General features: G+C 47.1%; 3 protein-coding genes across 3 annotated transcripts; all 3 read left to right on the top strand.

The window, feature by feature from the left end:
- Window positions 1-13340: 13340 nt before the first annotated feature.
- Window positions 13341-13718, top strand: EDB91DRAFT_1065342 (uncharacterized protein; the record flags this gene model as incomplete). The annotated part of the gene is made up of 1 exon (XM_041314773.1): window positions 13341-13718. The coding sequence occupies one exon, from the start codon at window positions 13341-13343 to the stop codon at window positions 13716-13718; it is 378 nt and encodes a 125-aa protein (XP_041168766.1).
- A 285-nt stretch (window positions 13719-14003) lies between these two features.
- On the top strand, window positions 14004-15386 carry EDB91DRAFT_1231303 (uncharacterized protein; the record flags this gene model as incomplete). The annotated part of the gene is made up of 4 exons (XM_041321061.1): window positions 14004-14129; window positions 14158-14847; window positions 14903-15119; window positions 15175-15386. The coding sequence occupies 4 exons, from the start codon at window positions 14004-14006 to the stop codon at window positions 15384-15386; spliced, it is 1245 nt and encodes a 414-aa protein (XP_041168765.1).
- Window positions 15387-15668: 282 nt separating this feature from the next.
- On the top strand, window positions 15669-15917 carry EDB91DRAFT_1065341 (uncharacterized protein; the record flags this gene model as incomplete). The annotated part of the gene is made up of 1 exon (XM_041314772.1): window positions 15669-15917. One exon carries the CDS (start codon window positions 15669-15671, stop codon window positions 15915-15917), a length of 249 nt encoding a protein of 82 aa, XP_041168764.1.
- Window positions 15918-22190: the final 6273 nt, after the last annotated feature.

Raw genomic sequence — 22190 nt, 5'->3', positions numbered from 1 at the left:
ATTGATCACATCCATCTACATAGTCATTGACCCATTTCTGCATCTGGGGCCACCAGTAGTTCTGTGAGACAAGTTCAAGATTTTTGGCACGTCCCATGTGTCCTGCTGCAGGCGAATCATGGAAGATTTCTAGCACTGAGTGATGTATTTCCTTGTTGTTGGGAACGTAAACTAATCCTCTGAACAGAATGAGTCCATCCTCCGTATTCCACTCTTCCAATCCTCTTCTCAACTGCACAGGAGCCTTCTTCAGGGTTTTGATAGCATTTCAGACTTCCGGATCTAAATCAGTACAGTTTCTGATACACTTTAACAGCAAATGTTCTCCTTCTATCAGAATCTGACCTCTTTTTGCGGCTTTAATGTGGAAAAACTTGGGTTTTAAAAGCATGCGATCCGTCGTATCGTTTTCTCCCCCCCCTCTGTGGTCTGGCCTCCTGGACAGAGCGTCGGCAGTGTCGTTAACCTTTCCTGGTTTGTGTTGCAGAGTGAAGTTGTACTCTGCAAGGAACAAAGACCATCTCACCTGTCTACGAGTTAACTTCTGGCTTGTCATGAAGTACTCGAGGTTTTTATGGTCCGTCCAGATCTCTACACCGGATGAGGTGTGCCCTGCACATAATGCCTCCACTCCTCCAATGCATGGATGATAGATAAAAGTTCTTTGTCGTGAATATTGTAATTACACTCTGCATCTTGCATTGATTTGCTAAAAAAAGGCCACTGGGTGCCATAGTCTGTCTTCTTCCAACTGAGAAAGTACACCACCAGTAGCATAGTCAGATGCATCACTTTCTATCTTTTGTTTTTTATTTGCATCTGGCATGACTAGTACTGGTGCGGAAGTGAAATTGTCTTTGAGGGTTCTAAAAGCCTTCTCTTGCTTATCCGTCCATTCCCATGGTACATTCTTCCTGATGAGCTCATTCATGGGTCTGGCAATGTTTGAAAATCCGAGAATGAATTGATGGTAAAAGTTCGCAATCCCATGAATCTTTGAATGTCCTTGACACAGGTAGGAGTGGGCCATTCCTGAACTCCTTTAACCTTGACCGGATCCATAGAAATGTGTCCATCTTTGATGATCAAACCGAGAAACTCCACTTCTTTCTTCTCAAAGGAACACTTCTCCGTTTGAGATAGAGATCATTGTCCTGTAGTCTCTGTAGTACCTCACGCACCACCTTCCGATGTTTCTCTACATCATCATTGGTGAAGACCAAGATGTTGTCAATGTAGACTACAACACCTTGCCTTCCTTTAGATCTTGGAAGATTTGGTCCATCATAGTTTGGAAGGTAGCTAGGGAGTTCGTCATGCTGAAGTACATTACTGGTTCATGGTGTCCAAAAGGAGTTTTGAAGGCAGCCTTCCACTGGTCTCCTTCTTTCATTCTAATATTATTGTAACCCCATCGAACGTCCATTTTCGAAAAGAGCTTTGCACCGGAGAGACAATCGATGAGATCTTGAGAACGAGGGAGAGGGTATGCATTTTGGATGGTTTTCTCATTCAACCTCCGATAGTCCATGACGGGTCTGAGCTTTCCGTCCTTCTTAGCAAAAGAAGAAAGGAGCTGCTACTGGAGATTCAGAATCTCTCAGTCGTCCCAAATCGTATTCCTGCTTCAACCACTTCTCACATGCTTCGTTTTCGGCGGGTGACAGGGGATATGCCTTTGCATTAGGAGGAAGATCATTAGGATCCTTGAGGTCCACCTTGTGATCCCATTTTTGACTCAGGGAATCGAGTAGACTATTCTTCAGAGAAGACCTTAAGGTAGTCATGGAGCCAGTCCGGCACCATTTTTCTACGGGCTTTTTTCCTTCTTTCTCCTCTGCTGCACTAACTCTGATGCGACAGAGCTTTTGTACCTGATCCACACATTTTGTGATAAATCTTCATCCTCAATCTCCTCAATCTCAGGCACATTCTGGTAGCTCCATGTCCAACAGTAGTAGCAAGGTCTGATTGTTCTTCTTCCTCAAGCCTGACATGTCCTCGCAATTCATGCGGCAAAGGCGAAGAGTTGAAGCCTGCCAATTGACTCTGATGATGGATAGAGGCTTCCTCGATATCCTCATCTTCGTCATCTTCTGCCGGTATCAACTCAGGCAACACCAAAAGGATCGAAGAGTTCGTGGCTCTTTGCTTCTTCGCCTTGGTCTTTTTGTCCTTGACCTTGGCTTCTTGACATTTAACTGGGCAATGGTCTAATGCCACCTTTCCCTGCATTCCAATCGATACTGGGGTTGTGGTATCGTAGCCAATCTATTCCAATGATGACATCATCAGTTCCTAGATCTGTGATCAGAAAGGCTACTTTTCCTCATGATCCCCTATCGTAAGCTTCAAATCTGCATAACTTGTAATTGGTCCAGCGGAATGTCTGTTTCATCAATATCACGGATTGACATCACTCGCAACAACTGCTTGGTTTGGACTTGATTCTTTTGACAAACTTTTCACTGATGAAGAGGTTTGTCGCTCCACAGTCCACTAGAGCATTGACAGCTGCTTTCTTGTGTTCCCTCCAATGTAACTGGCAAGTAGAAATGGTCTTGTTATTCCCAGAACAAACTTCTGATACTTCTGCAAACATAATTGCCGAGTCACCGAGAATGGAAAAACGATTCTTCTGATCTAAGTTCACAGTCAACTTGATCTCCCTAAAAACCCTTTTGTTCCTCTTTCTTCGCTGGGTTATACATGCTGGAGAGGCAGATCCTCTTGTTGACGATGCAGTGCATATCTTCCAGTGTGAGTGCTTTCACTGCTGGAACTTCTTCTCCCTTGCTGGCGCAGACAGCTGGTCCTTTGCCTTTGTCAAGAGGCTTTCCTGTGCAGTTATGAGCCATGTGCCCGTCTTCTCCACAATGGTAGCATTTGAACTCACATCCCGGTTGTCCTTGAGGTCAGGGTCTACCTCCTGTTCTGGTTGCATCAACGTCCATCGCATTTCCACCCTGTGATGTGGTCTTGGGTGCTACTGGTGCAGATGTTGCAGCAGCACCTTGCCAGGGGGTGGCAGGGTGTAAAGCTCATCTTCCTCTTGTCGTCAAGCTCCTCCAGGTTCTGCCCGACTATGAGCATCTCCCTGATCAATCCCTCCAGAGTGTCTTTCCTATTAGGAGCGATATGGGCCAAGGAGTTCTTAACCTGTTGGTCTAGTCCGAGGCGAAGTTTGTGCATCAACTCGTCGTCGGAGAAATGACAGAAAGCAAGCTTCTGATGGAAGATGGAGATGTACTCTCCGACGGTACGATTGCCTTGTCAGAGAGCTTCCAACTCTCTTGCTGCCTTCTCCTCTTTGTTGATGACAGTCCACATGACCTTCATGTCGTTCCTGATGCTGTCATAGGCCCCAGGCTTGCCACTGAGAGCCATGGGGGTAATGCTTTCCACCCATTTTGCTGCAGCGCCCCGGCAGAAAGAAACGAGGCAGGTACACTTCTGCTGCTCTGTCGCTCCAGGGTAACCTGTGAAGTATATCGCAAGCTGAGTGAGGAAGGTGTTGATGTCAATGGAGTTCTTCTCTACCATGAAGTCCATTGGTTTCGCCATTTTGAGATCAGAGCCTGAAGTCCCAGATGTAGAGCCTGGGATCTTTGTTGTAGACGAGCTCTGCAAAACCGTGATGGAGTTCTCTGTGATCGCCAAAGTGTTCTCCATCATCGTCACCCTGACCCTCAGGTCTGTGTTCTCGTCGTTGGCTACTACTAAGCTGTCGTTGAGAGTGTTGATCTCCTCCTGCATGGGGTCTATCAACCGCCTGGTGTAGTCCCTTTCTTCTGTGACAATGGCGTTGATTGCATCCGAAATGCTTTTGTGGGTGATGGTAGTCAACCTGGACCCTAAGATGCCTTATGGTGCAGAAGGGCCTTTGGTTGGGGTGGTGGATGATTCTACAGATGGAAATGGTGGGAGCCATCCCTGCAGCAATGGGGAATGAATTACGCTCCTCGACGGAGTTGCTACTGGCTGTATCACTGCTGGAGCCATTGTCACTTCTATATCCTCTGAAGCGACGATCCCAGTTTCTCCTAGATTCTCGGACATGGAAGAAGGAACAATGGGAATCCAGACAGGAAACATTGCTGTGCAGTGTGAGAGCCCTAGCCTCGACTAGGCGGGATCTGTATGGCGGGGCAATGATGATAAAGGTGCGAATGCAGTGCGTGTAGTGGTTCATCAACCTAAGTAGAACTCGAGAGGAGTTCGCGAAAGACATGGTGAACTTTGGGTCTACTTTTAGCACCCTAGGTTCCTATCATAATGTATTTAGACTGTGAGAGGACAGTCACGAGTGCCATTTTGTTATGTAGAAAGCAGATATGTAGCGTACAGTTGGCAGGGTTTTGGGCCTAACTGCAGACGTGCAGAAACAGGACCTAAGTGTCACTGATCCTTATGAACTGGCAGCTCGTAGTAAGATGAGGGCCTGGTTCACTTCTACTAAAAAGGTAACGTAAAGAGATTGATATAACAAAATGCATCAGGGAATGGTGATTGATTTAAATGTAATCCATGAGATAAATCTCAGCAGAATAGCACAGTGAAGTTTATCGAGAACGACGATGTCCAAGATAAAGTTCGAGTCGGAGTGGTAAGAAGACTTAACCTAATGTTATGACCTGAGTTCACCGAATGGTAAAGTCAGACAACAACCACTAGGACTCGGTCACAGATGATGATGATCAACAGATAGGATTGAGCGTGAACGTCTAGGTCTACTACAATTGTAGAGAACAAAGAGGTTAAGTCTAAGGAGTACTTACACTAACTAACCTACTTTTATACATAACATTGAATAGGAGATATCTGAGTATGAAAGAAATCAGCCAATGAGAAAAGAGTTGTATGATACTGTGGATGACTGAGCATGACATCATGATATATAAGTGAATGAGTAAGACAGTTACTAAACAGAAACCCAGGATCCGACCGGTTCTTCTTTAGGAAGCGAGATTGTTCTAGCCTGTAGAGTAGGGGAGCCAATCGGAGAAGCAACAGGTGATATGTGAAGAGGTGAAGGTGTGACAGGAAGTGAAGTCACGTGACCGGTTCGGTTACTCAAAATAGCCAGAGGGAAACCAAGGAACGAAAAATGATTTGTGTTTGGAATTTGTGACAATTGGGTGTTGTTTCAGCGCTGGAGTGGCATGTAGTATGTCATAGTATAATGTACCGACAGAAGAGACATGAAAATATAAGGACAGATCCACAGGTTCTGAAGACATGGCTGATAGGGAAGGGAGTAGGGAGGCAGATGCACTGGTGGTTGTTGGTAATGAGCAGGGACTAGTGCTTTTACATCAAAAAAAATTAAAGTCCCTCACGGTCCTCGCCCTGGCTCCAAACACAACCAACATGTTTTTGAATGGCAATACCAGACTCACTCCTAATATCCAGCTGAGCGTTTGCACAGCCACATCAAATTTTCTTCTCTCAACGTCCAACACACCAACAAGGCCAACGCCTATGGTGTTCAGCAATCCCTAGCTTACAGCCTCTAATCATACCTTATTTGCACCCTCCTGCCCAGCCCCAATTTCGCCTTCTCTCAGTTTCCGCCTTATTAGTTTGCTTGGTTCATGTTGTACTTCTTGGTTTGCATCGGTTCTGCTTTCTCTCGGCTTGTGCCTTAATTAGTTTGCTTGGTTTGTACATGGAATGATCATTATCTCTGCTCCTCGTACACGGTGTGATGAATTCACAGTGTGTGATCCCGTGCACCCAGCGGCTTCCACACTTGTGTCCCTCCTAGAGTTAACACTCTAGGCACAGCGCAACCTCTCTAGTCGCACCACACGAAGAACGGAGCACCAGATGAAGCTGGATGCCTTATTCCCGTCCATGGCGCTCAATTTGTTTCCCCCAACCTCCGGCACTATTAAATCTGTGATTCCTTCCGCAAGTTCTACATCAGCAAATACACTGATGATCATGCCTTTGAAATCATGTCCTAAAATCTTGATTGTACTTACATCTGTCCTACTTATTACCCTTAATTTGATTTTCCTTCCAATTTCACTTGTTTGCCTCAATTTTCTTTGGCAGTAAGGAAATAAAGTACGAAAAGCAAGAAGTAAGCTGGTCTGGATATGTCATGACAAATTTTAAAGGCACATTAAGGAACATAAGGATTAAAAAGGAATTGGTGGTTTTACTGATGTATTTCGTTCCGCCCATCTGATCCCTGTCTATGGCACTGAACCGCTGTCCCACTGGTTAAATCTCACCATGTCCTCAATATATTCACACTCTTCTATGTAAACAAGTATGCTGACCATCACACCTTTGAAATAGCTACATAGTGCTTGTAGTACGTCTTGCTAACTTTTGTTCAAACTCTTTATTTTTTCAAAACTCGTTACTTTCATTACTTTTTTCAAACTTTTTACTTATTATGTCCTTATTACTTTTCCAATCGCACGAACTTATCATGTACCGAAAATAAGTGAGAAAAGTGTGGATTAGTGATGGGTCTTGTTAGTGTAGGGGGCAGAAGTATTTTGGGGCGAGTTCTGCCAAAAAAATGGCAGAACGGCAATTGGAAGAATGGCAAAAGTCGGCAGAATTGTTTTGAGGGTTTCTGTGTGTTCTAAGATAACGGCAAAAAATTATCTAAGCTATTGGATGGATGCTACACCCTCTGATGTCAACAGCGCATTAATGTTCCAGGCTGCCTCCGTGCCTTGTGACCCATGGCCAACCACATCAATCTCTTCGACAAACCCTGCAGGTGTAATTCCTTTATCGACTTTCTCCAGCTCATCCCAATCAATAATATCTCCCCCGAAAATATCTGGGACTTCGCCAGTACCTTCTTGCAAGCCTCGTGACTCCAGCATCTTGTTTTCAAATCTGTCAAATTCTTCAAGCAGCTCCTCATCTGTAATTGACTTGGGACCTGCAAGAAATTTGTCGTCTGAGTTGCGAGAGGCACCAGCGAGTGGTGGCACCCATGCAAACGACCTTTGAAGTTCGTCTGCCAAGGCTGTGTCAAGTCCGTGCTCTGGCTGAGTGTGCATATGGGCATGTTTGCGACGTGCTGGCTTGCCAGCTTCATGATCCACTTTGTGCAAGAAATTTGCATAGCTTGCCCAGAGTTTGCTCAGAGACTCGAAAGTCTGAACTGATAGGTTGCAGCACTTCACAGATTGTACCCCACCCAGACCCGAGAAATAACGCTCAACATCAGCAGCATGAGGTACGATTGAGTGGATTATGATCACGAATGCCTTCAATGGACAGCACTCGGCACTGACGGGGAGGGTTTCCCACCAATCGAGTGTGTCGGCCTGCCCTCCTGAAAATACTCCAGAGCATTTGTGATAATCCTTTAAGTCAGCAACGAGCATTTTTGCAAGCTGTTCGCTCCATCACCACTGTTTAGCAATGTCAAGAGCTACCTCCACCATAAATTTGAACGAACGTCTGTTTACGGCTTGCGAAATCACAAGTTTTTGGCACATTGGGTGTAAGAATAGCGTGAGACTGTGAGTTTTTGTGTTCATTGCGAAAAAATGCCGGTTGAAGACAGCCTTTGCGTGTTGCCAGAAGTGAACATTATCTCCTTCTTTGATTGGCAACTGAGAGATTGTCTTCGCAAGCCGAATTAGCCCAAGCATGCAGGAAGCAAGTGATGAATCGCGGGACTCCTCATCTCCAATAAGGTCAACAATTGGCTTCATAACCTTGATCCCTTGTTCAATGGCAGGCCAAAACTCTGCATCGCGGAGGACAATGGTGACAATATCTGGGGCAACAGGTGAGAGGCCTCCGATCTTCTTCTGTGCGTCTTCCCACAGACATAAATGGGAAAGTGATTGTCTATAGTTCATTTAATTCTTTGCTCAAACTGATAGTAGTCATATTTTTTCACACCTATGATCACGGACACTCATTGACTGGAGAACAAGTGCATACCAACGAGACTTGCAGTTTTTCTTCAATCCACGGTTGATGCCATCCTTTTTCACCTGTTCTTTCAACTGACCACCCCAGTAGTGGGACCCATTGAAGAATGTCACTACCCGAGCAGCTTTTGTCACATGCCGCTTCATAAACGGGTGTGCACAAATTTCTCCGATGATTGTATTGAGGCCATGGAGAAAGCACGGGAAGGTCTAGACTCATCATTTCATTGGAATACTTTGACTAAAGGGGGGAAAGATCTTACGAGAACCCAGTAAATTTTCTCTAGGAACTTCCGTCAGAATGCTTTCATCACGGTGGGATTGTCAGTTGTTGCCGCGATTATGTTATGTCCATCTCCGATCTCCATTCTTTCCAAAGCTTTCACTGAGACATCAAGGAGTTTGTCTGCAGAACCTCAGTGCCCCGTCATATCCTCAAGGTTCAACACAACTGGAGGCTGATTGACTTCAGCAGCCAACAACCCATACAAGCTTCGTCTTATTTTATCCTCCCACCCATCAAGCAAATATGTAAGCTTTTTACATTCCTTGAGACGTGCAATCAGTGTTCTGCCGGTCAGTGAACCAAGGTCACGGTCACTGACTGGATTTCGTGGGAAAGCTGGCGAAGTTTATCGATGTTCATCTGAACACGACTTTGAGGAGTTTCCTGGTCCTACTATAATGAACTATGCTATATCTGGTCAATGCTAGAATCTTTGATTAGACGTTATCTTTGTGCCGCTTCACATATCATTACTCACATAAACGCATGGTTTTCGTGTGTTCGGTTCAAGGGCACACTTCAAGACTTATAACTCGAAGATGGACTCCCCACTTTCGACACGCTAACTCGATGGCGAAGATCAGCAAGAGATCAAAGTCAAACCGAGGATGGTGGTGGGATCATTTCGTGGAGCACCCAGGTTATGCTGTCAAAGACCCAGCTTCGATGGTCAGCGGAAAGGCAAAGGTGGTGTGTGCAAGGCTCTATGAGCAACGCGTTGCGCATGAGCGGGCAATAGATGAGCAGCAGGTTCACGCAGGCCAGCGAGATGCACCGAGGGATGAAGTGGCGATCGCAGGCACTCGTACGCAAGCCTGTTTTATAGCTTTCTTTTACTAACTTGAAGTACTAGTTTGGGCCAGTGGCCAGAATGATCCCCAACGCACCTGGTTAATCAGTCGGCCGACGACACTATTATGTCACTTGCGTGATTGCACATTGCACTCTGAGGATATCCGTTCGCAAGCACGGCTTGAATACCACCAATCATATTCACCGCAAAAAGGTGCCACTCGGGTCCTAACTCCAGCACATCTCAGTGCTATACCTCCAATCATTCTCGCCGCCAGCCCACCAGATCTCAATACATCATCGACTATGCAGTCTGCACGTCCGAGTTTTCCCGCATTGCTAATTCCCGAGGCTGACACAGCCTCGAGTTCTTCCAGTAGCCTTTACCACGACTCTCTGTCGGTCAGTCCAAGTCCTGCCCTCTTGGAAGTCTCATTACCATCCCATCCAAAGCGCCAACGTCTAATCCAATCCGGTCAATACCACTCTGCTTCTGGCTCACTTCCGCCTCTCTCCCCCATAGCACTGGGCAACCAACTTAACGGCTTTGGCGACCAAGCTTGGACGACTTCAGATCAAGCTGATTGGGAAATCGGGCTTGCAAGACTCACTGCAAGCGCTGGTTTACCACTGCGGTGGGTTGAGAACCACGAATGGAAAGTATTATGCGACTGTTTTCTCCCAAGAGCGAAAATTCCCTCTGCAAAAGTCTTGACGCAGCGTGTCCTACCCCATGCCCTTAATATACTCAAAGGTACCGCTAAAGAAGAATGTCAAGGCGCTAACGCAACATTGCAATGTGATGGTTGGACTGGTGAAAATCACCATCACCTCCTGGGGTTTATGATGACTGCTCGCCGAAAGGTAAATCTAACTGCGGAGACCATCAATCATTTTACTAATTGTCTATTTAGCTGCACACGATTAAAGTTCACGATGCTTCAATGGACCCTCACACTGCCGAAGAACTTCTCAAGCAAATGTTAGATGCAATCAGCAGGATCGAGTCTGAGTGGGGGGCAAGTGTTATCGCTTGCACCACGGACACGTCCGGCGAATCACGAAAAGCTCGGCATCTGCTTCAAGAGCAGCTACCCCACATTGTTGTTCCTAATTGCTTGGCTCATCAGGTATGGCGATTTTTGTGATTCGTCACACTCGCTGATTATGAATGACACAACAACAGTGGAATCTCATCGTCGGTGACCTTTTAAGGTCAAAGATGACTACGGGATCTATGGAGACATGGCGCAAGAACTAATTACGTGGCTATGCAGCAAGACACATGTGCTCGCCATTCTCCGCGAAATACAGATGGCGACAATCGGAAAGACGCTCGCAGTTCTCAGGGCAGTGCTGACGCGTTGGATGTCTCATTATCTTGCCTATCGCTGCCTCCTTGAGCTTCATCCTGCACTCGAATTGCTTGTAACGAAGCACAAAGCTCATTTGATATCAGGTGGAGATGCACACTCACGCAGAAAGACTCAAACAGCCATTGCAACAATCAAAAACGCAACATTTTGGCATGCATTGGCATGGTACGGTTCAAAAATAAATGTAAAAATTGGAACTAATGCTCTCTGTAGATGGAAAACGTTGCTGGAGCCAATTTCCCTCATGACGAATGTTCATCAAGCAGCCCAGGCAAGACCCGAAAATGTTGCAATATCATTTGGTTTTCTGCACTTTCACTACTCCAAGATCGACAACAGCACTGATCTGGCAGCTCGTACAGCTGTTCTTGCAAGCGTCGAGCACCGCTGGGAACAGTGCAACCAGGAAGTCTTTATTGCTGCCATCATTGTGAATCCTTTCTATAAGGTTTCTCCATTCCGGAATGTACCCCTCACAATGCGTGCGGGGCTTGCGACACTTTTTGCACGTCTTTGGCGCCATTTTTACAACACTAATGATATACCACTTGATCTTTATATGGACTTGGACGACTATTTGAATAGCTCCCATGACTTCGCATACATGGACAACTACAAGCTTTCACTGTTATATCGCACAGAAAAGGAGGTATGCTTCATCAAACTGATTGTTTCAAGTTCAGAAGACATTGCTAACAGTCCTCAGGGTGTTTCGGTCGATCCAATCGATATATGGACAGGACTGTCACATCCCGGTTCAGCACGTCGACCACTTCATACTATCGCTCAATGTCTTCTCTCAATTTGCCCGAATTCTGCCTCTTGCAAACGCCTATTTAGCATGTTTGGCGCGATTCTCACGAAATGGCGCAATCGGCTCTCAACTGAGACGCTCACCCTTCTGGCAGAACTCAAGATGTATGTTCATGAGGAGCATGTACGCAATGATGTGGTCAAGAAGCGGCTTCAGCGCCGGTACTGTGACACCGAGGACACTGACAAAGCAGAGCCTACTCAAGTAGTTCATGCAGTTGGTGATGATCTATCAGGAGAAAGCAGTGAACGGGAGCCACGCAGCCTTGCTTTCGAGAGGCGAGGGATAAGCGATGTTGCCGCAGACCTTATCCGAGCTGTTCAGGAGGAGGAGGAGATTTCCGCCACAGAATCAATGCACTCAGTCCCCGTCGGTGCTGTTGGTGGTTCATTCTCCCGCATTGCTATCAATGACTTACTTGACTATTCTCGTGCGGAGGAATGGCTAGGATCTTTTTATAAAGTCACCATTCGAGGTTTAGACGCTGAGCTTGAGTTGTATGAGCTTCTTGACTTAGATGCAGAGGGAATCGACGATCCAGACTTTCCTCAAGCTGACGATGTTCTTGACGAGTAGATTCAGAAAATTAGTGCTACCTTAGTAGTAGTAGTAGTTGAGTACTATCCATTCTGCGATCGTTGACGCACCGTGTACTGCACTTTGAACATTCACTCCTGCTTCATCGTCCAATCAAACATGATTATCTAATATCCAAGCAGGACATCTGGCACTGCACGGGTTCAGTTCACTTGCATCCATGGGAAAGTTCGCAGCTGAACGTACGTTAACTTTGATGAACGTACACTGACCGGCAGAACACTGCGTGCAATGTCCTCGATTTGGACGCACACAACTTCACTATCCATAATTGAATGTGACAGCACATAACGTGATGGTGCTTGATACGAGGGCCGAATTTCATCAAGGAAGTTACGGAAAAACCAGTTCTCCGCAACCAAGAAAGGTATATTAGCGTGAACGATGAATCTGTGGGTTTAATATTCACACAGTCAGTACACAGTCAATGATTTGTGACACTTGAACTCACCGAAACAATTTGAAATTTGCACGTGTTGCTTGCTCTGGAGTGACTGGAAGATCCACGAATCCAAAGAGGTTCTTCTGTTTCTGTGGAGCTTTAGCTGTGTCTCCTGAAGTTGATGGGGATGAAGAATCTGCATCCACGATAGGTGGGAGTAGTAGTGCTTGATTTCCGTTCTTTGTAGCGAGATAGTTACGGACTTCTGTGCGAGCGTGATCTGGAGCCGTAGGGCAAATATTCCGGTCAAGAATATGCTTGAGATGTTTGTCGTCGCCGCGTAGGGCCTGACATGGGTAGAGGTTGCCCGGGTACCCGCCCGGGTGGAACCCACGGGTGGGGTGTGGGTCGGGTGCTACGGGTTACGGGTTGGCTTGGGTGCTGCACCCGGGCGGGTATGGTCATCGACATCCAACTTTCGAAGCTACCCACGGGTGCCCGCGGGTCACTAGTAGTATGGCAGTGTTGAGCTTTGTACCTGGTCGCCTCGCTGTACATTGACATCAAGTGCTGTTGTAGCCGACATCAAATGACATAGCAACTTTGACAACTTTGACAAGTACTTGCCGAAGCTTGCAGGCTGCATCTTCAGAAGTTCAGCCTCGTACTAACTATGTGGGTCTACCGAAAATTTGCTAACAGTGATAGGCTAGATTTTCGGGCTAATCGCCCGAGTTCAATACCTTTCGACCTATGAGAGAGCAAAACCCGAGACTCGAGAGTTCGTGAATTCGTGTGCGGTATGTCTCCCTCAGAACCTCGAACTCCTTCCAAACGGACCAGATCATGAACTCGAAGCAATACAGATTCGCCAGCACCAGTTATACTCTCCCCTACCAAACCTCGTGAATCGGATTCCAAAGAGAAGACAGACATTGATGTTTGGGACCTACCGGATGCCGAAATTATTCGTAAGCTCAGCCTACAGTCTTGCAGTTGTTGATTTAATCACGATTCAGATCACTCGCGCACACGATGGAAGTCAAAAGTTTACAATCATTACGATGTCTCGTTGGAGCGCCACCGTCGTGGGGATGGCAATCCCGACTATATTCTCTACATATTTACGTGCCGTGTCGATCCAACTAGCCATCGCCACAAGCGAAAACGCATGCAAAATGGACAGGGGACGAAAAACCTTCAGCGTGGGGTAGACGAGTGCGAGACACGGCGTGGTGTTCAGGCTGGTACCCTGGATTCTGTTGGCGCACAACAAACTCTCGAAAATTCAGTGTCATCTTACACACAAGCTGCACACCGTGCGCTAATTGCTTTGCGCTGTGCAGTTTCAAAGCGCCCATTCAACTTTGTCACTGATCCACACTACATTGCTGAAGTCCAGCTCCTTCGACCAGGAGTTATTATCCCCAACCCCCGTACTGTTGCGCGTGACGTGTCCGCTATCTATCTCGAGGGATCGAAGCAAGTCAAAGTGTATTTTTCCGTACGTCTTTCCTTTTTGAATAAGATCTGTCCTGAATTTCTTTGATGCTGTATAGAAACACGTTGGTTCCATCCACCTTGTGATCGATGGATGGACTTCCCCTTTCGCTGCAGCTTACTTGGGATTGGTTGTAGTTTGGTTGGCGCAGGGAATTATCTACCGTACTATACTCGAGTTCATCCGGTGAGTTTTTCAATCAAATTGGTAGCACCGTGATTCTCATATGTTGTGGTTAGGCTTACACAGAGTCACACTGGCTCATACCTCGCACGAGTCACAGCGGATTGTCTGAAACGCTTTGGATTAGAGAAAAAGCTACATACTCTTACTATGGACAATGCGAGTAATTGTGATGCGACGGCAGAGCACCTCGTGACCTTAATTGATGGGTTCCGTGGCAAGTTGTCCAGGTCTCGTTGCTTTCCACACACAGTGAACCTCATAGCGAAAGTACGTGTTTCTTCTCCTTTTTGCTCATTGGCAGGCTGAACATCCAATGCAGGCATTTATCTCCTTCTTCTTCCGGCAGCCGAAATGCAAGAAAATAATTGCAACGGGTCAACACACACGTAAGCGTGGACCAGCAGCTGTTGCTGGTGCATCAAGTGTGACGGCAACCACGACTGATACCACTGAAGTCGAAGTCGAGCAGCTAACAGCTGATGAGGAACATCTTGCTGCAGACGTGTTGGAGCCGCAAAGTGGTGATGGTGAGATTGACGCAGACAAGGATGCCCATGACAAGGAAGTTGTCTCAGCCGTTCATCGGGATGCTCTCAACACTGGCAAGGAAATGGGACTGTTGATAACTTCAGCCGAGCAACGTGAAGCACTCGGGCTATTTCCAAGGGCGGGAATACTTTTTTTCATAATAAATTGTTCTAACCTTATGCAACAGGTTGCGGGTCTTGCCAAAAGACTGCATGACAGTGCCAATCTTCAAGCTGCATTCGAACGGATTGTGACAATCGAAGGTGGTGGTCCGTCCCAGAAAAAGACTTTGGATCGACGAGTCCCAACACGTTGGAACTCAGATTTCGCTTGCCTGAAGACTCATATGTCATTCGAGAAGGAAATCAAGCTATTTACTAGCCAGGAAGCCAATGGCTTGCAGATATATGCTCTCACCGTGACGCAGTGGAAGCTTACAAAGCAGCTTATTCCTGTGCTCGAGGTACTACTTTGTCATGTCCGAAGTTTTGCCCGTCACCAATGCACTCGTTGCTTAGATTTTTGATGACTTGACCAATCGTTTCTCGCAGGCTGAGGTGCCTCTTGTGCACGAGGTCATTCCTATGCTCGAACGTCTCGAACATATGATGGTAAAAGTTTCACGTGATACTGAACTATCTGCTATAGTTCGAGTCGCCGCACTTGCAGCACTGCAAGTCATTGGGAAATACTACGCACTCACAGATGACAACGAGGTCTATCGCATTGCAATTAGTACGTCATTTAGTTCCTTTCTGGTAAAGGCTTACTACAACTCGGCGTGTACTAGTAATGTGCCCTGATAAAAAAATGGAGTGGTTCACCAAGAACCGAGATTGGCATGAAGAAGATAAAATTGAAGCACGGCGCATCGCAACTCAACGCTGGTTGGAAACTTATGCACCAACTGCTGCCGACCTTTTATCAACTCAGTCGTCGAGTCGTCCACCAGCGGTATGTACAGCAGCAGAGAAAATTTTGCTTGCTCATCGATCTTACTAATTTGCAGAGAAAACAATCAAAATATGACATCAACGACTCCGATGACGAGTCTTTGCACAATGCACCATCATTGGACTCACTCGAATCCTACATCAATTCTCCACGTGTCTCGAGACCTGAAATTATTGGTATCGGCGGAGTTCTTAAATATTGGGAGAATGCTCGCGCTACGAGACCCCGCCTAGCTCAAATGGCGTTGGACTTCCTGTCTGTTCCAGGTATGTGATGTGGATGACTGTAACAATGCATTTTGACTGTGGCGTAAATCAGCGTCTTCTGTGGATGCAGAACGAGCATTTTCCTGCAGGTCGTCTGCAGGTCAATCACCTTCAACACGGCATCAGCTCACAGGCCTTTAAGGCCCAGATGGCCATCGGTTCGTGGTACAAGACCCCGTTCTTGGACGACAAAATCGCTACTCGAATCCTCAGCGAGAGCATGAAAAGAGGCAAGAAGGGAAAAGGTAAAGCTCGACAGGATGCTGGCAGTGATCATGATCGAGATAATGTCGTAGAACTCGATAGTGACTAACTCCGGCATGTTTTAGTTCACTTGTACTAGCGAATTTCATTGACTCGGATGCTACATGATAATGAGTAGACGTACAATGTACCCGCGGGTGACCCGCACACCCGCAGGTAACACCCACGGGTGACCCGTACCCATTCCACTTGACCCGGGACGGGTACGGGTATGGCCCAAAAACTCAACTGACCCGCGGGTAATACCCGGGCACGACCCGGGTCGACCCATGTCAGGCCCTATCGTCGCGACCTTCTATAGACGTCGAACAGTAGTTGCATTTGTAAAAATAACGGTTGGATGAATTTTGGGCTTTTCGATCCTGGATAAAGTGGTTGGTGATGATTTTTCGAGTAGGGCGGCCCGTAGACTTTTTCGAGGACATATTGGCATGCACGGAGGCTCAGATACACTTATTCGAAGTCAAACATATTCTATTTGATGATAATACAAATAAGATTCACGTTGACTTCTGCCGACTTCTGCCCAACGCCCTCGACCTACTGCCGGCAATTGCCGTTTGGCAATTGCCATTGGCAGAATGGCAGACTTCTGCCAACAACACTAGGTCTTGTGGATAAGTACAAAAAAAGTGGGAAAAGTAAACGCGTGATTTCCTGATGTACATTGTCGCCCTCTTATTAGGATCTGGCTAAAAACTCGTTTCCGCAGTGAGTACTGTATCTACTTGCGCCGTAATGTTAATGTGTCACAGTACTCCAAAGATGCTGCTCAAATTCTTATCAGGTGGTCTTTGCAACGAGGGTGAGTATGACACGATTTGCATTAGCTTATCTTTTTACCTGACTCTACCTAGATTTGTGCCTTTACCCAAATCCTCGCAGCCCCATCGTATCATATCCAACAGCCAAGTGTTCGACTGGAACATCGAACTGACAGACATGGCCAAACTTGACGCGCTGGATCGGGGGAAGGAGGGCGCAGTTACATGGAATCCAGTCGACGTCGATTCAGGAGCAGTGGATGGCCAGGGTCAGCCGCATCCTCTCGTCTCAAGTTTTAGACAGCAATGTGTCTACAACGAGCAAAGAATCAGATTCCTTCGTTCCCGAGTTTGAAATACAACAAAGTTTCGATCATAGCAGGATAATACAGCAAGCACTAATCAATCAATCAACTGCGGTTTCCCAAAGGTCAACAAGAGGCCAACAAACTATCTATATGAGCATGTGACCGTAGAAAGCCCAGCGCCAACAGCAAACGAACATACACCGTAACCCCTTACAGCAATCAAGTACCATTGCTGAAGGTCATGAGTCTTCGGCGAATGTCTAATAGGCGTTGTTTTCTTGTCGCGAGCATTGTGCGTCTCTGAGTGATGGAAGCATCTTCGCTGACCAACTCAGCGAAGTCGGGCCCAGATGCAACATCAGTTAGCAAACTCGTAAGAAGGCTCTGCGAAAGTTGGTTCGCCAGGGCATGATGGAGAGCATGCTCGATCGTCAGAGGAATATGGTCAATGACGCGCTACTCGGGGTCGTAAACAAGCTGAAACAGAGATTATGAGCGATACTCACTTTGTAGGCAACGTGATAATAGGCTCGAACATCAGCCATCACAATCAGCTCTTCCTCGAACGAGTCGGGAGGCAACAGACGCGCAAGATCTGGTACCGTAAGATTTGTGTACCCCGCTTCCGCAAGAGCCCTCAAAGCTTTGGCCTCGAGTGGCTCTGAATCGCAGCATCGCCAACCAGGACTGGGCCTTGGTGTTCCCCAAGGCACAGGCGGCGGCAAACTGGTGTGGTCAGGTTCCGCCGATATAGAGTTTCGCGACTCAGATCGTTGAACGGGAGCCTTGTACCGAGAAGGGTTACTGCGAACTGTCTTATAATGGGCTAGCCATTTTTCGCGGAGTGTTTGAAGATAATGCGTGTTCTGAGTATAGTGTGGAGTAGTTTCCAGATCCAAGGCCGTATTGACAGCTGCTCGGGCGCGCGCCTTGCAGATATCAACCTGAATTCTAATCAGATTGCTATTGTCACAGACAACTTGAGCGAATGGAATAGTCATGAGGGGTCAACACTCACCCAACATAATCCTCGAGAACTTTGAAGCGACCAAAATGGATGCCTATGAGTGCGCTGACGACTTGATCAACCACAACATTGACACCAGCGAGACAGCGCTCAGACGGAGCAACCCAGAGTTTGGTGAATTGAGCGATGAGGTTCGCCTTCGCCTGATATGGCACATTTTTCGGAAGTTCCCATCCAATTGCCCTTGATGAATGGTTGAGCTGCCGTCCAACTGCCACAACAAAATATGAAAACATACTCGTGGATGACCCTGCGGATGTCATATATGCCCATCGCTTTCACGCCAGGATCTCGCTCAAGAAGAGTCATCTTCCCCTCAGTATCGTCCAGTGGAACATAGTCTTCCGGTTCATTGAAAGGCCTGAAGTCAGGAGCGGTACCGCGTATATCCCTCTTGAAAATGGCATAGAGAGCGCGATTCCGCTGCGCAAGACGTTTGTCTTCGTGACTGCCATTCACAAAGCTCTTGAAGACATCGCAGAACGCATTGACTCGTTCCAAAACCTCAATCTGTGGGTCATTTGCAAGTGGCAGAGGTAGTGCGTCGATGTCCTTTATACATTTGACAAGGAGCTTGTCGATATCTTCTCTGAGGCGCGGTAAACTATAAACGATGTAAGCGCTGTTATAACGAGCGAGCTAGAAGGTCCACGCACGCTTCCTCGATCAACTGGATGAGCAGTCGGCTTACATCGGAGACAAAGCCCGGAATTCCAAACCGACGACGGTCGATCATGTCGCTCCAGGGTGACGTCGTGTCAAAATACTCTGCAGCTCGCCTTTGTGATTCGGCACGAGACAAGCGTTGTGCGCGTTCGGCGTCATCAGGAAGACGGACGCAGTAAAAACCATGCCTCAGCGTATGCTCCTCCGAACGGCCCTCGATAATTTCTACCCATTTACGACGCTGGCTGATAGCTCCAACGCCGAGCGTGTCAGGCTTCGTAAGCACACCTGAACCATTTTGAGTCATTCAATTATACTGCAGTATGGGCGACTCACCAATTGTTCGCTTTCCATTGGGGTCTGCGGCCCTGGCGAGACTCATTGATTGCTGATTTTTCCATATCATCTGGCACAGAACTCATGAACTCGATGAAAAGAATTTAGCAGTTATACACATACCGCTCATGGGAATTGTGGTCAATATGATATGTTCTCTGTCTCGGTTTGTAATGTTCCGCCATACTTTTCACCAAGGCGACAGTTCGGATTCTTCGTTCTGTATCAAGCCTTCAACAACCCATCAGATATATCGTCTCAATCCAGATCAGCATATGCTTACCCGGCAGATCATAGAATGGACAAGTCAGTGGCATCGGGGTCTTCAATCGAGACGCACACCACGTTGCGGGAGAACTTCAGTGTATTTCTTGGCGCTCCTGAGTTCCTCGATGGTCTTTGTGTGGAAACTCGAAGAAGGAATGTTGGTTCAAAATGGCTGCTTGGGCACGACGCAGCCAAACATCAACCCTCACTTCTGTCGGTGATCGTTGGGCCGAAGGACACCAGTGGATAGGCTTTTGCCAGGTCTCGGCCATTATCAGGGTAAAATTCGCAGGTGATAGTGCAGGACCATGACGTGGCATAACTGGACATCGAACATTCCATAGGGCATTGCGTATGGTAGTGTGAGCACATCTTGTAGTGACTGATGACAGCAGGGTCAACCTGGTACATGTTCCGCTATCTCTTGGGACACTGATCTTTAACAGAATGAAAAAAATAGACAGAACGTCAAATTATTTGCTGACGTACCCACTAACGGCCCTCTACGAGTGAGCTTTTGCCCGCTGAACATCTGAGGTTGAACACAACTGCAGTTGCAAAGGGAGGCGACCACAACACGGAATTGACCCACCAATCACGACTACGATGGTATGTCGATCAGCGCGTATCGGCACTGTAAGAGATAGCGATGAGCAGTCTCGTAATCGGATTCACAAGCACCCACCCCATGGATCGGAGGTCGGCATCATCTCCATAAGCTATCTCCGCCTGCGGGCATAGTCACTGGACGATATGTCTACTTCAACCCATGCCATGTCTGGAGGGCTAACGGAACCAGAACTTGGAACGGAAGGAAGAGACATTTCATCAAGAGACGGAACGATCGAAGGTACTTCAAGTTGTTCATCAAGACGGAATGATCGAAGGTGCTGGAGCGTTAAGCAGACTGCTCGGTTGAAGGTGCTTGTCTGCGTCTATTGCGAAGTAAATCCATGGTAGACGAGATGTCAAAAGCGAATTGCACACAATATCCGGATGACCTCTGTTTTTATACGCCAGCGTTCGATCTAGAGGCTTCTTTGTCACTGTAAGTGCGCATCACGGCCATCCAGGGGAAACTACTGGCGTGCCGAGTAGAAGAAGATAAAGTGCCTTCAGATGAGTCGCGCAGCAACCATCAGCGCATCGACACGGATATTGGCGACACGTTGTTGTGTATTGAGGGTGATCCCTATACAACCAATTGTAGGAGATCTGCGATGACCTTGTTCGGGCATTTTTTGATAAACATCGATAGATTATCATTACGAGCCCGTGCACGCACGCTAATGTATGCCAGAAGATTAGCACACACGTACAGGAGATAAGGCTATTATCACATATGTACGCGTATGAACTCTCCATAGGACCACCTAGTAGAGGTGAAGGTGCAGACAGGCACGCGCTTCAGTTTCAGGGAGGTGTGATTCTGTGAATTTCAGAGCACGTGCAAGATGGATGCCAAAGACTGACCACAAGTCCTAGTAATCACTAGCGACTAAGTACAATACTTTCAATGATCCTGATACAGCTCTTTATACCCTTTGCAAACCTGTCCACGATATTAGCGACACCCCAAACACCAGGATCAGGAGGAACGCCAACCCCTCCTTCCTCACCCCGCCATCATCGCAATGCCTGCCCTAATCGTGTCGTCATCCGCTAGGTTTTTTCCGCACCTTCGTTCGCATAAAAGCATCTTCCAGTGGAGCACGCATCAGACGAAAGCCTAGCACGGAATGGAGTTAGGGCGTCGATGATGGTTCTATCTCCCAGACGGGCAGGGAAGAAAAGGTGTGTGCTCCTAACTAGGCACTGGACTGTGTACCTTCAAACTTCAAATGTTAACCTTCATGACTGCTGCTTTTACGTGGTCTTTGCTTTGTACGGTTCCAGAAGGACGTAACGACCGTCCTACGTACTTATATATGTTCCCAACGCAGTTAGAGCTGCGCTTACTGAGTGGGCCGCTTAACGAAAGCAGGGCGTTGGACCATGCTGCGGATAAGAAAGTATTATCAAAGTACAAACGAGTCATTTATGTTATTCATATCCCGGAATAGACAACTCACGAGCAGTATCACCCCTCCCTTCCAATACCAACATAATGCGGCAGGAGCTACTTATTTTTCCTGGATCAAAGGTGTCAGAGTCGATGGCCGCAAGGACAGCTGTATTCGAATCAGGATCACAGGCAAGCGAACGGTATGTACTAACAAACCTTTGGCACCACCAGCGACTGACCAGCGAACGTATCTCCGCAGCTACCATCGCCCACAATCGTGTCAATCCATGTCATCTTGCCAAGTTGAATCCACGCCAGATGAAGTCCCAGAAGGAGAAGGAGGAGAAGAAGTGAATGTTCCTAGCAGTACTTACCTCCGCCACACTGTCTTAGTCGCCGCGTATTTAAAGAATGTTAAAAGACTGAGTATGATATACACTTACAGACGAAGCAGGGTTCAGTGCAACTGCAGCGTACAGCGATAAGCCTTCGGGAGAGATGTAAATGTGTTTGTGAGACTGGGCATGGGGCATGTTGTCACATAAGCTTCATGAGCTAAGGGGTCGTTGTTTCAAGTTAAACCTGATACTAAATGTGACTACAGGGCAGCAAAGTCCAGACGAAAGATCGTGGGCACCTTGGTTGATGAGCATGGGCCATGAATAGTTCAGCCACGAGGCCACTTGACTCGCTTGAGAAGCGATGACAGTGACGGAACTCTAATAGACTAGCGTGCTCAGCGAACTACTTCTAACCTCCCAGTACTTCGCATGCCGAAATAGTTGGACTCTCAGATATATTCTACTACCTCATCTCTAAACTAGCTAGCAAGGCTTGAAATTCCTTAGAAAAGCTAGAAGGCAAAACAGATATCAGCCAACTCTTGTTCCAACTGAAGAAGAGAATTCAGGACATTATGGTCCATATGAGTGGCGCCCCCCCCCCCCAT

This window comes from Suillus paluster (assembly GCF_016628075.1).
Source record: "Suillus paluster strain FC165 chromosome Unknown EDB91scaffold_286, whole genome shotgun sequence".
NCBI lineage: Eukaryota > Fungi > Basidiomycota > Agaricomycetes > Boletales > Suillaceae > Suillus > Suillus paluster.
This window is presented reverse-complemented; position numbering and strand designations above follow the sequence as displayed.